This window comes from Odocoileus virginianus, chromosome 18 (assembly GCF_023699985.2).
Source record: "Odocoileus virginianus isolate 20LAN1187 ecotype Illinois chromosome 18, Ovbor_1.2, whole genome shotgun sequence".
Lineage (NCBI taxonomy): Eukaryota > Metazoa > Chordata > Mammalia > Artiodactyla > Cervidae > Odocoileus > Odocoileus virginianus.
Window position 1 is genome coordinate 23,372,274 of NC_069691.1, and position 13,479 is coordinate 23,385,752.

Genomic DNA, 13,479 nt, shown 5'->3' on the forward strand with positions numbered 1-13,479 from the left:
AAGTAAAAGTTTAACTTTTGAGTATTTTAAAGTCCTAAATATTATATATTGTGCTTCCATTTCCTATGTGAGAAAATACAGTGTGTTAAGATTTAAAATTATAGTTGAAAAATAAAATTTTTGTCATAGGCCTGAACTTACAGATTTTTAAAGTTCTGTCTGAACACTTTAAACTTTAATCAGAGTAAATGAATACAAGCTCAGAATAATTATGAAGATAATATTTAGATTTTTGTAAATGTATTGTGTTATTTAACTTTAGAGAAGAAAATTTGCTACAAAATGTTTTTGGGATGAACAACTGCCTGTTTTTCACAATTCTGGAAAATATTTAACTCTAAACATAATGTTGATTTTGATTGTAGATATATTTCTAAGCAGGAGCCTGAATAAATCTGTGTTTTATTTTTTTGAATAACCACATTCATTTCTGATGAAGAAAAAGTGTTTATAAAATTCTTCATTACTATCCTTTGCCCTTTCAGAATATGATCAAGACAGTGTAAGTATATTTATCCATTTGGTATGGTTGTCCACACTTAAAATATTGAGTATGTGTTCTCAGTAGCGTAAAGTGTGGTTGTCTCTGGGTTCATTTTAAACCAACATATCTTAGAGAAAAATCAAGTGTGTAATATTACCTTATTGCTGATGAAAATTAAATTTAGAGTTTAAAGATCGCCCCATCTCTTTTTTGAGTTAATATTCATTTATTGGCAGAAAGTGAAGAGGAGCTAAAGGGCCTCTTGATGAAGATAAAAGAGGAGAGTGAAAAAGCTGGCTTAAAGCTCAACATTCAGAAAACTAAGGTCATGGCACACAGTCTTATCCCTTCATGGCAAGTAGATGGGGAAAATGTGGAAACAGTGTCCGATTTCATTTTCTTGGGCTCCAAAATCAATGTGTACGGTGGCTGCAGCCACGAAATTAAAAAGACACTTGCTTTTTGGATGAATAGCTATGACAAACCTAGACAGTGTATTAAAAAGCAGAGGCATCACTTTACAGACAAAGGTCCATATAGTCAAAGCTGTGGTTTTTCCAGTAGTCAAGTATGGATGTGAGAGTTGGACCACAAAGAAGGCTGAGCAATGAAGAACTGATGCTTTCGAACTGTGGTGCTATAGAAGACTCCTGAGAGTCCTTTGGACTGCAAGGCAATCCAACGAGTCTATCCTAAAGGAGATCAGTCCTGAATATTCATTGGAAGGACTGATGGTGAAACTGAAACTCCAATACTTTGGCCACCTGATGTGAATAGCTGACTCATTGGAAAAGACCCTGATGCTGGGAAAAATTGAGGGCAAGAGGAGAAGGGCGACAGAGCTTGAGATTGTTGGATGGCATCACTGACTCAATGGATATGAGTTTTAGCAAACTCAGGGAGGTAGTGTTGGACAGAGAAAACTAGCATGCTGCACTTCATGGGATCGCAAAGAGTCGGACCTGACTTAGTGACTGAACAATAACAACAACAAGCCATTTATTGATTGTGTAACATTGGCCAAGTCACACATTCCCTGACTCCAGGTTTTCTTATCTGATGAAGCCTAACTCAGAACCTTTCACAAAAGTCAGTCACAGATGCAGTGTAGATATCAATGTGAAAGACAAAATCTTAAAGCTCTTAGAACACAAAATAGAATGTATGCATTCTCTCAAGTAGGGAATTATATTTTTTTAAACAGAAGATCAAGGCAAAAATGAAGACATTGGATTATATTAAAATGTATGATTCTTTGTGATCCCATGGACTATACAGACCATGGAATTCTTCAGGCCAGAATATTGGAGTGGGTAGCCTTTCCCTTCTCCAGGGGAATCTTCCCAACCCAGGGATTGAACCCAGGTCTCCCACATTGCAGGCGGATTCTTACCCAGCTGAGCCACAAGGGAAGCCCAAGAATTCTAGTGTGGGCAGCCTAACTTCTCCAGTGGATCTTCCCGACCCAGAAATCGAACCAGGATCTCCTGCATTGCAGGCGGATTCTTTACCAACTGAGCTATCAGGGAAGCCCAAATTAAAATGAAGAACTTATATTTATCAAAAGATACAGTTAAGGAGAACTAAACTAAAGAACTAAAGAGCCTCTTGATGAAGGTGAAAGAGGAGAGTAAAAAAGTTGGCTTAAAACTCAACATTCAGAAAACTAATATCATGGCATCTGGTCCCATCTCTTCTTGGCAAATAGATGGGTAAACAGTGGAAGCAGTGACAGACTTTATTTTCTTGGGCTCCAAAATCACTGAAAATGGTGACTGCAGCCATGAAATTAAAAAACACTTGCTCCTGGGAAGAAAAGTTATGACAAACCTAGACAGCATATTAAAAAGCAGAGGCATTACTTTACCAACAAAGGTCCATCTAGTCAAGGCTATGGTTTTTCCAGTAGTCATGTATGGATGTGAGAGTTGGACTGTAAAGAAAGAAGAGCGCCGAAGAATTGATGCTTTCGAACTGTGGTGCAGTAGAAGACTCCCGAGAGTCCCTTGGACTGCAAGGAGATCCAACCAGTCCATCCTAAAGGAAATCATTCCTGAATATTCATTGGAAGGACTGATGGTGAAACTGAAACTCCAATACTTTGGCCTCCTGATAAGAAGAATTGAGTCACTGGAAAAGACCCTGATGCTGGGAAAGATTGAAGGCAGGAGGAGAAGGGAATGACAGAGCTTGAGATGGCTGGATGGCATCACCGATTCAATGGACATGAGTTTGAGTAAACTCCGGCAGTTGGTGATGGAGAGGGAGGCCTGGCGTGCTGTGATCCATGGAGTCGCAGAGTTGGACACAACTGAGCGACTAAACTGAACTGAACAGTTAAGGAGATTGAAGGGGAAGTTTCAGGGTAAGAAAAGATATTTGATGTTTATACACACACACACACACACACACACACACACACACACACACATATATACTTGGAAATGTACACACGCAAGAATAACCAGACTCTATGCAGAATTCTATACATTAATAAAAAAAGGCTGACAATGCAATAGTAAAATTGGCAAGAGGCTTAAATAAATACTTTTTGAGAAAGGATATCTATAGGGTCAATGAATATATGAAGAGATTTCTTTAGTTATCAGAAAATGCTAATCGAATACCTACTTGAGTACCATTACACATTTACCAGATCAGCACTACAAAGTGATGATGAAGATGTGGAGCAATAGGGACTTTCACACATTGCTGGTGGGACTATGAAATGGTACAACCACTTTGGCAAAAGTTTGGTAATAATGATTGAATTTGATCTGTGCGTATCCTGTGTCATAGCAATTTCACTGTTAGGATCTCTGCATGGGTGTATATTTAGAGAACTGTGTGCTCACATGCTGCAGAAGATGCATACATCTATATTAATAGCAGTGTTGTTTACAGTTGCCGATAATTAGAAAAAAGTGATCACGAAATAGTCATCTTTTAACGTAAATATTCATACAAAGGCATATTAAGTAGGAACGAAAACGAACAAACTTCAGCAGCCTAGGTCATCGTGTTTGAACCTCACAAAAATATCGAGTAAAATAGAAAAGATAAGGAGTATGTGTGTATACACACACACACACACATATATATTTATATATGCATGCTTACATTTCTGTGCATTTAAAAAACTGTTGTTAGGGTTGGATACACAGACATAAAACTATAAAACCCAGCAAGGAAATGAATACCATAAGTGCCATGATAGTGAATACTTTGTGAGCAATAGGGGGATGTGTGTAGAAAAAGGTACCAGGACCTCTGGGTACAAGCAATATCCTATTTCTTACATGTAACAGTGGGTACTCTGGTGTTTGCTTTATAATAACTCACAGAGATACATATTTGTGATTGTGCATTTTCTGCATGTGTGCTATCTGTATTTTGCAATTAAATTTTTAAAAGAATAGGCCAAAGCTACGAATCAGGGTTTCCCCCACCTCCCCAGAAAGTTAGTTGTTAAACATTTACTAGCTCACCACTCTTCATTTGCTATATTGTATGAGAGGTATTTAAAGAAATGATATTGACTAAACGCTGCTACTGTGCTGTGCTTAGTCACTCAGTTGTGACTTTTTGCGACTCCATGGACTCTAGCCTGCCAGGCTCCTCTGTCCATGGGGATTCTCCAGACAAGAATACTGGAGTGGGTTGCTGTGCCCTCCTCCAGGCGATCTTCCCAACCCAGGGATCAAACCCAGGTCTCCTGCACTGCAGGCGGATTCTTTACCAGCGGAGTCACCAGGGAAGCTGAAGAATATTGGAGTGGGTGGCCTATCCCTTCTTCAGGGGATCTTCCTGACCCAGGAACCGAACTGGGGTCTCCTACATTGCAGGCAGATTCTTTACCAGCTGAACTACTAAGCACAGTACTTATTTTTCTCATGATAATATAGACAGCATTTGAACTTTAGCAAGTTATTTTATTTCTGTGTATCTCTCCATTTTACCTTGAAAATAGGTTAACTGTATCAAGTAATAATAAGTTAATTAATGCAAGTTCAGTATTTGGTATAGTGAGTACTCAGTAAATTTTGTTTAAAAATGTCATGTCATGAGGTAAATGTTTGGGAGAATGAAATCATTTCCTTTAATGTAAATCTCCACAGTTCTTTTACACATTTGTCATAGAAAAGATGAGAAATTCTTTACTTGTATTCTGCTGGAACTTGAGAGCTAAATAACAATGTGGAATGTTTTCCAAATAATATTTTATTATTTTACTTTTAGGTGATTCCCCCTAAGGAGTGGAAGCCAAGGCAGTGCTATGATGACATTGACAACTTGCTTATTCCAGCTCCGATTCAGCAGATGGTCACAGGGCAGTCTGGACTGTTCACTCAATACAACATCCAGAAAAAAGCCATGACAGTGAAGGAGTTCAGGCAGCTGGCCAACAGTGGCAAGTGAGTAGATTCAGTGTGCTATTTTTATTTCTTTCGAAGATGTAGGTGAGTATGGTAAGAAACCAAGGAGATGGAAGCTTGTGAAGAGCAGGAGCCTTCTACAGAGTTTATTTCGTTTCCCATTTAACTGTTTCTGCTTTTTAGGTGGTTGTCTGCCTTCTAGAAAAATTGTTCCTCATTTTATCATCTCATTCATAGTATCTGTAAGTGGATTTTTGTCCCTGTCTTTTACTTTGAATTTTTGTTTCTACGCTTGACTCCTCTTTGTTAGGCAATTTCTTCTGTGTGTGGTAATGTTTAAATCTTAAATGATAAGTTACAGATATTAGAAGAATAATTTAAAAAGAAAATCCCTGGGGATTTTCCTAGTGGTCCAATGGCTAAGACTGTGGCCCGGGTTCAATCCCAAGTCAGGGAAATAGATCCTACATGCTGTAACTAAGGCCGGGCACAGCGAAATAAATAAATGAAATAAATAGAAAAAAAGAAAAGAAAAGAAAGGAAAATCCTTGAATGACTTGAATGGCCCCCATTATTGTCACCTGTCACATTAGTCACCTGTTACTTTGTAATGAATGACCCCAAACTTTAGTATCTTAGATCAATAAACATTTAACATCTCAGTTTCTAAAGGTCAGGAGGCTAAGATTGGCTTAGCCGGGTGGCTGTGGCTCAGGACCTTGCATAAAGTTATAGTCAAGTTGGGTGGAGCTGCTGTCACCTGAAGACTTGATTGTGTCTAGAGGATTTTCTTCCAAGATTGCTCCCCTTCTGTGGCTGTTGGCTGGAGTCCTGAGTTCCTTGCTGCAAGAGCTATTCCTTGTGTTGTGTGGCATCTAGCTTCTTCAGAAGCAAGTGATCCAGAAGTTACCAAGATGGAAAACAAACTGTCTTTTCATTACCTGTTTCTTGACTATCATTTCTGCCATTTGGCATAACAAATATGCCAAGTGCAGCCCATTCTTAAGGGGAGGATAATTAAGCTGTATATCTTGAAGGGAGATGTATCAAAGAATTTGTGGATATATTTAGAAACTGTCACAGTTATTATTATTAAACTACCTTTAAACATTTTTTTTATATAGTCATTAAAGTCTTAGATCAAGACATTAATCTAGAAACACCCCTTTCCTACCAAACCAATCAACTATCCAACCTAAAAACATCATTGTCTAAAATTCCCTGGATGGGTATGCATGAGATTGAGTCCTCTGAATGATCTTAAAAAAAAAAAAAACCACTGTATTTGACATAGTAAGCACTCGATGGTAGTTGAAGAATCTTTTATTCTATACGAAGTTCCTGTTATGGAGCATAATTGCTATTCCAAAGGAATTAAACATTTGATAGTTAATTCAAGTTTCTCGAGTTTTTTTTTTTTGTTTTTTTGTTAGGCATTGGTAAAACCTCATTGTTTCAGATCTCATTTGAGAATGTAAAACTTTAATCATAGATTGGATTGGTTTGCTTTCATACTCTATAAGAACTCTAATAAAAAGTTCAGTGCCAAAACAAGATTGCAGAAGCAATTTTATCCAATTTCTTATAAACTGTATATTGTATTCTGTTCTCCATCTTCTAGTGCCCATTTCCAGAGTCATTCTTTTTTTTTTCCCCTAATTTTTCTTTCCTGAGTCATCCTTAAAGTATTAAATAGCTTATTTCATTTACACTAAATTTTAGTGGAATCTCTACTTCATACATTTTAAATTGTTCTAGTATAATTGGTTAAAGAGTTTAGAAAATGTTTTGAAAGATAAAATAATGAGTTTTAACGAATTTTTTGCTTCTGTTGTTGGTACTTTCATGGAAGTATGTTTCTTAGTCAAGAAATGAAGTTTTCATATAGAGTTATTTAGGAGAGTCTTGAGAGATCTATGATAATACATTTACGTATTTACTTGTTAGGTTTGACAGCATGAGGATGCAGTATTTTCATTTGGATGGAATTGTGTTTAGAAGGTGGTGGGTAGGGGAAGTCTTAACATCGCCTTTACTGTGTGGGCTTTGTCCCCTCTCCCTTTCCCAGGTACTGTGCCCCGAGATACTTGGACTATGAAGATTTGGAGCGCAAGTACTGGAAGAACTTAACCTTCGTGGCACCGATTTATGGTGCAGACATTAATGGGAGCATATATGATGAGGTATATTTCTATTATAGTGGGTTTTATAAGGTATCATTTCATGTTACTGTTTCCGTTACCATTTTAGGTGGTTGAGAAGCAGTTATTTGTTGTGCTTTGTGTGACCCATAACTCCTCATAGGACAAGGGGAAATAAAGACACATCAGTATGATTGCTCCTGCTGCTGGTTTTTAAATTGATACCAGCTAATTGTACAAATAGCTGAGACTGTTCAACAGTATGTAGTTATCTGGCTAGTCTTTAAATTACACTCAAAATTTTTAAAAGCAAAAGCACATTATAAAAATACTTGGAAAACAGGAAATATTATTCATAATAGTACCACCTTAAGAAAAAAGTAGTATTAATATGTATTCTTCCTGTAACATGCTTATATTCTCTTTTTTTTTACCACTCCCAAATTGTGAGGAGTTTTTTTTTTAAATACACCTTGCAGTCTTTCCAGTTATTTTTCATGAGAATGTAATCTGCTTGATATAATATCCTTCTTGCCTCCCCCAATACTTAAAATCCTATTAAATTTTTTTCCTTTTGAAACCTGTTTTACATTTTCCCTTGTTTTAGTTTGAAAAATTTCTTGCCTACCAAAAAGTTGAAGTAATGCAGTGCACACTGGATGCCTTCACGTGGATTCACGAGTTGTTAATTTTGCTGCATTTGCTTTTTGTTTCTCTGTCATTCTGTCTTTGTCTCTGTCTCTCTGTCCCTCTGCTGTAACATTTGAAAGTGAGTTACAAACATGACAGTTCACCCTTAATTATTTCAGCATGAATCTTTTAGTTATGAGGCAATTTAAGATTTATATTGGGCTTCCCTTGTGGCTTAGCTGGTAAGAATCTGCCTGCATTGTGGGAGACCTGGGTTCGATCCCTGGGTTGGGAAGATCCCCTGGAGAAGGGAAAGGCCACTCACTCCAGTATTCTGGCCTGGAGAATTCCAGGGACTATAGAGTCCATGGGGTTGCAAAAAGAGTCAGATACGACTGAGCGACTTTCAACATTTATATAATAGTATCTAATATAGAGACTATTTTCATAGATCCCTAAGTTTCCCAGTAATGTTCTTTATAAATTGCTTTTTCCCCCCATATGAAGGATCCAGTGAAGAATTTCCCTTTATTTATTTATTTTTTTCGCAGAATTTTATTTTATTTTCCATTTATTATTATTAGTTGGAGGCTATTATTAGTTGGATTTTCACCAGTGTAAGTAACCTCCATATTGAGAATTTATTGTTAAGTTAGTACATACTTATATAGAAAACTTTAAAAATAGAGAAAAATATGAAGAAAAGATTACTTAAAAGCTTACCAAACAAACATAACCTCTATGATTTCCTTTTGGCCTTTTATGTTAGTATATATATATACTTGCGTGTGTGTTTGTGTTTCCCCACCTCAAAGGCTTTGCTTTAGAAGCATTTTCAGTATTGCTCTCCAGAGGATCATTTCAGTGTATTCTAGCTCCAGCGATTTCAGATTGTACCTTATATTAAGTCTTTGCTGTGTTTTTTGGTATTTCAATTCCGAGTATATTCTTTTTCCCTCCTTTTAAAAAATTGAAGTGTATTTGATTTACAATGTGTTAAATTCTACAGTAGAGCAAAATGATTCATTTGTACTCCAAGTATATTCTTATTGATTTATTCTTTAGTAATGACAAATCTCTTTTAAGTTTGCATGTTTTGGTTACTTACATTTAGGAAAATGGGTGCCACTAGTACTAAATCTTCCTCACAGAAGATGGCATCTTGAAATGGGTGAGGCCAGGCAAATACTGTTGGTATTTTCAGTTGAGGCCCAGAAAAGTTAAATGTTTTCTCAAAGTTACAAGGCTGGTAAGCTGCCAGGTGCTCTTATTCTCCACACCAGTTTTAAGGAAGTAATTATGTAGAGTCAGTCTCACAGTTGTGGAAATGTGTAAAGCTAGGTCTGTGTCACCTACGAATGTCCCCTGAGCTCATGGTTTATTTTGTGTCTTCTCTGTGGTTTCTTCCCTATGGTATCCTGGCAAGTTTTCAGGTTTCTGAAAGGAAGACAGTTGAGGAATCATCTGGATTTTGGGCTGAGAGGTTGCGTGTCTTAAGGCTCAAAAATAAAACTTAGTCAATATTTTTTTCTAACCACACCTCAGGATCATTGAGCTCTTTGTTCCTTTTTTGCAAATATAATCAAGGAGTAGAAACAGTGTATGATTTTCAGAACAGTTGACATAAAGCTGCCCTGAACTAGCTTTTCATATTTGATAGTAAAATAATATAATTGTTGATAGCACAGATGAGGCTGATGGGCTTGGTTTTGTAGTGCTTATTAATTTACTGCTTGTGTTTGAAAACCAGTTACACAATGGCATTGCTTCAAGGGAACATTGACTTTAGACTTCAGATTTGAGTAACTTTAGTTATTAAAATTCGATGAACAAAATTCACTGGTTTGTAAACATGCAGTTTTTAAAGCACCCTCATTATTTACAAGTTTTGGAGCCAGAAATCTGTCATTTTGGTAGGACCTACAAGGCATACTGTTTTATGGAATTTCTGTAGGGGCATTTAGTAACTCCAGAACTGAGCTGACATTTTCAGTGCTTTTGTAGCATAAAGAAAGACATGAGAGATGTTGTGAACTGGCACTGGTAAACAAAACCAATCACACACAAGACAACTAAATTCAAGCAAATGAAAAGTAACTTGTATTTGCCCCCTTGAGGTAGATGGAGAGCAACAAGAGAAAGAGTGCATTAAAGAGAGTAATGAAGAGTGAGTGTAATAATAACTTGTGTCAGGAACATTTGAAGTCATTGCAATGAATGTGCATTGGAAAAAGCTTGTGTGTTTTGCTCTTTCCTATTGTATCTTTGCATTGTTTAACTGCTCACTTCAATATTTAAATTGTATTGGATGTTGGTTTGTTATGGTTCCTGGCATTATTTTGAAAGGGATTATAGTCATCAAATTTTAGTTCATTTTCCTGCCTGATTTGTAGTTATGGCTATTCCCTTTAATGTTAAAAGAAGGATTCAAAATTCATAACCTTCTGTTGGTGGCAGTAGGAGTTCCTAGAGAGGGTGTGGGGAAGGTAAGATAAACAGTTTGTGCAGTGTGCAAAGGTGAGTAAGGATCCTAGTTCGCAGGTAATTCACAGACTTGGGGGGCAGGTGTGGGGTTCCAGGGAGCCCAGAGAGGCACTTCTGGGCTTGGTGTAGAAGGAAGGTTTTTTTTTTTTTGTCGGAGAGATGAGCTTGTCCTAGATGAGCAAGTTCAAGACAGGTAGGGGGAGGGGAGAGAAGAATGGGACAGAAGCTAGGTAAATTGGAGGATAAGATTGCACTTAATAATTTGTCTATCCCTCTCTTTGTTTTTCTAAAAATTGAATTTGAAGGCTTTTTGGTGAGCTTGGGCTTAAGGAGAGTGAGGCAGACCTGGAGCAGTGGCTGTGGGATCTGAGGGAGAGGATCAGCCTGGCCGGAGATGGATTGCCGGGGCTCCTCCTTCTTGGATATTTATCTTATAGCACCAGGCAGGTCTGTTAAAGAACAAATAGGGGTGCCATTGTAGCATTGATCCAGGTGTGGATACAACATCGGAATTAGGGGTGAGGGTGTTCGTGAAGGACTGGTTGAGGACAATCAGTCTTAACAGTAAAGGGACTAGGGTCTGGAGATTCCAGGGGAGAAGTCTTGGTCCCTCTTTCATTCGATTGATGCTTTCAGAGCTTGATTTCCTTAGGATATACTTTAAAATCTCAGCACCATGGGCAGTGGCCTCTGGCAGCAGTAGCAGTAACATGATTTAAGGAGGTTGCTGTTGTTTAGTTGCTCAGTCATGTCCGATTCTTGTGAACCCATGGACTGTAGCCCGCCAGGCTCCTCTGTCACATGGGATTTCCTAGGCAAGAATACTAGAGTGGTTGCCATTTCCTTCTCCGGGGGATCTTCCCGAGCCAGTGGTCCAGCCATTGTCTCCTGCATTGGCAGGTGGATTCTTTTACCACTGAGCCACCAGGGAAGCCCTTAAGGTAGTTGCTACTTTTTAAACCAAAATGCCAAGCCTATCAAAGGCATGCCATGACAAAGCCCAGTCTTTGGGTGTATGATGAAAAGCCTTGCTTGTCTTTGTAAATAAAGTTTTATTGGAGCATAGCCTTATTGTCCCTCTACATATTATATATGGCTTTTTTGTACTACAGTGGAAGAGTTGAGTCATTGTGACAGATTGTACGGCCCACAAAAGCTAAGTCCTTTGCAGAAAAGGTTTACTAACTTCTAATATAGAGGCACAATTATTTGCTTTTGGGGAAGGATTCTCAAAACTTTTTTAAGATATAGATAAAATTTTGGATGTTTTTAGTTATGACTATGTTGATATCTTGACTGTGACTATATTTATATTGATATGTTAAGATCCTGAAATGAAATTTGGTAATGTCAGGGACCTTCTGTAAGTAAAGAAGTTCCTGAACTTAGAAATAGAGCCTCCTGTGTTTTTGGGTGACCTTTGATGATTCCTTGGAAATAGTAACAGAAACATAAGAGTCCAAAGATCTGAAATTCTTATTTTGGTTGTATTTTACTAAAGACTGGTATACTGATAAAGTTTTAATTAGGGAATTCCCTGGTGGTCCAGTGGTTAGGATGCCGTGCTTTCACTGACACAGGTCTGTGTTCAATCCCTGGCTGGGGAACTAAGATCCTGCAAACTGTGCAGCATGGAAGGAAAAAGAAAAAGTTTTAATTAACCTTTGTGCACTGTTCAATTAAAAAAATCAGTTCTCTGTTTATAGAAACATGGCAGTTACTTCATGAAACAAACACAAAAGCAACAGATAAAGAGAAAAGATGAACAGGGAGAGAAAGGTGCTGTAACTATGTGGGATGATTTAGCTTGACTAAGGGACATTAAAATAAACCCACATCTGAAGGGAAAAAAAGAAGATATAATATTTCTGGGATAGCCAATAGCCATACTTCCACAGGCGTTTGAAGACAGAGTGCATCTCTTTGTTCTGTATGTGAGGGCTAAGGCTAGGCATCAGCATTTTTCACGAACATTAGTATAGTGACAGTAAGTCATCCAGGCTTGTGTTCTATGCTCATTTGGGCTGCATTTCTAACATTATCTATCGTATGTACTGTGGTGATTCTCTTATTGATGATCATTGTTCATAAAATTGAGGTTTAAAAATGAAGTTCAACATACTTTCCTTAAGCTGGTTATTATCTTCTTGATGACACTAGAAGGATCTCCAATAGTATTAATCTGTTTTCAAAAGGGTCTTCTTTGCGAGGTTTTCCCTTGGTTGAGTGGTGACAGACACTTCCTTCCCTAAGCCTCACCTATCTTCTCCATCATCTAGGCTTTCTGATTTGAATACTTCATTCATATCCTAACAGGCACTGCTGTCAGCAGTGGCCTCTTTGAGATGATGTTTTTCACAGTAGTGCACCAGCAAGGTTCCTGCCTCACAGGAGGTTAGCCTTCCTTGGATGCCTAATGTCTAGGTACTTCTTTCTTTTGAATAACCCTGTGGGATGACATGGCATTATGATTGACTGTTTCCCTTTTGGGGAACTGTCTTTGATGATAGTTTTCAGCAGTTCATTGGAGGAAGATAGCACATCTCACTGTGAGGGGAGGCCACTTTACCTGTGACCCACAGCTTGCACTGTTTTATCACTGTTCTCCCAGTCTTGCTTTGAAACTCACCTGCTTTGCTGACATCATGTTCCTCCACTTTGCAGCTGCCTTGGGCTTCCCCGGTGGCTCAGTGGTAAAGAATCCGCCTGTGGTGTGGGTTCGACCCCTGGGTCAGGACAATCCCCTGGAGGTGGAATGGCAACCCACTCCAGTATTCTTGCTTGGGAAATCCCATGGACAGAGGAGCCTGGTGGCTGCAGTCCATGGGGTCACAGAGTCAGACACAGCTGAGCGACTGAGCGTCGTATCATTGAAGGTGTCTGTCATCTTCTCCTGTACCAGCCTGGTACTCAGCGGCCTCCTACACTGAGAATGACTTATCAGTCTACTGCCCAGGGAGTTTCTCTAGCTTCTCATTTATGGTGTTGGTGCAAGTAACACAGTTCAGCTTCCCAGGAGCAACTTGGCTGTGTCGTGAGGTGCGGACATGCTGAGATCACATCTTACGCACTTCCCTCCAGCGCTGCGTGCCATCACCTTCAACTCTCTCTATGCTCACTTTTTTCTTCTCAGGTTTTTCCACATTTGAAGAACAAATTTTCACCAATAGTGCTTGGAAGATGGTAGCAGTGACGCTCAGTGCATTTATGCGGAGCACAGAGCAGAATCCTTTGGAACAAGAACTGAGATACAACTGAATGCCATCTGTGTTACCTTACATAGATTTGTGTGCAACTGAAAGCTTTCTGCTGGTGGATGTTCACAGGTCATTATAGAGTTTTTGATTTGGTCAGTGAATTTAGG

General features: G+C 38.5%; 1 protein-coding gene across 6 annotated transcripts in view; it reads left to right on the plus strand.

The window, feature by feature from the left end:
* The window catches only part of KDM4C (lysine demethylase 4C), a 400,301-nt gene that overhangs the window by 31,984 nt on the left and 354,838 nt on the right, over window positions 1-13,479 (plus strand). For all 6 annotated transcript variants that reach the window (XM_020904553.2, XM_070480461.1, XM_070480462.1 and 3 more), the window contains exons 3-4: window positions 4,724-4,899; window positions 6,929-7,043. In XM_020904553.2, the coding sequence (XP_020760212.2) occupies window positions 4,724-4,899; window positions 6,929-7,043 (291 nt within the window). The remainder of the gene's footprint in view (window positions 1-4,723; window positions 4,900-6,928; window positions 7,044-13,479) is intronic.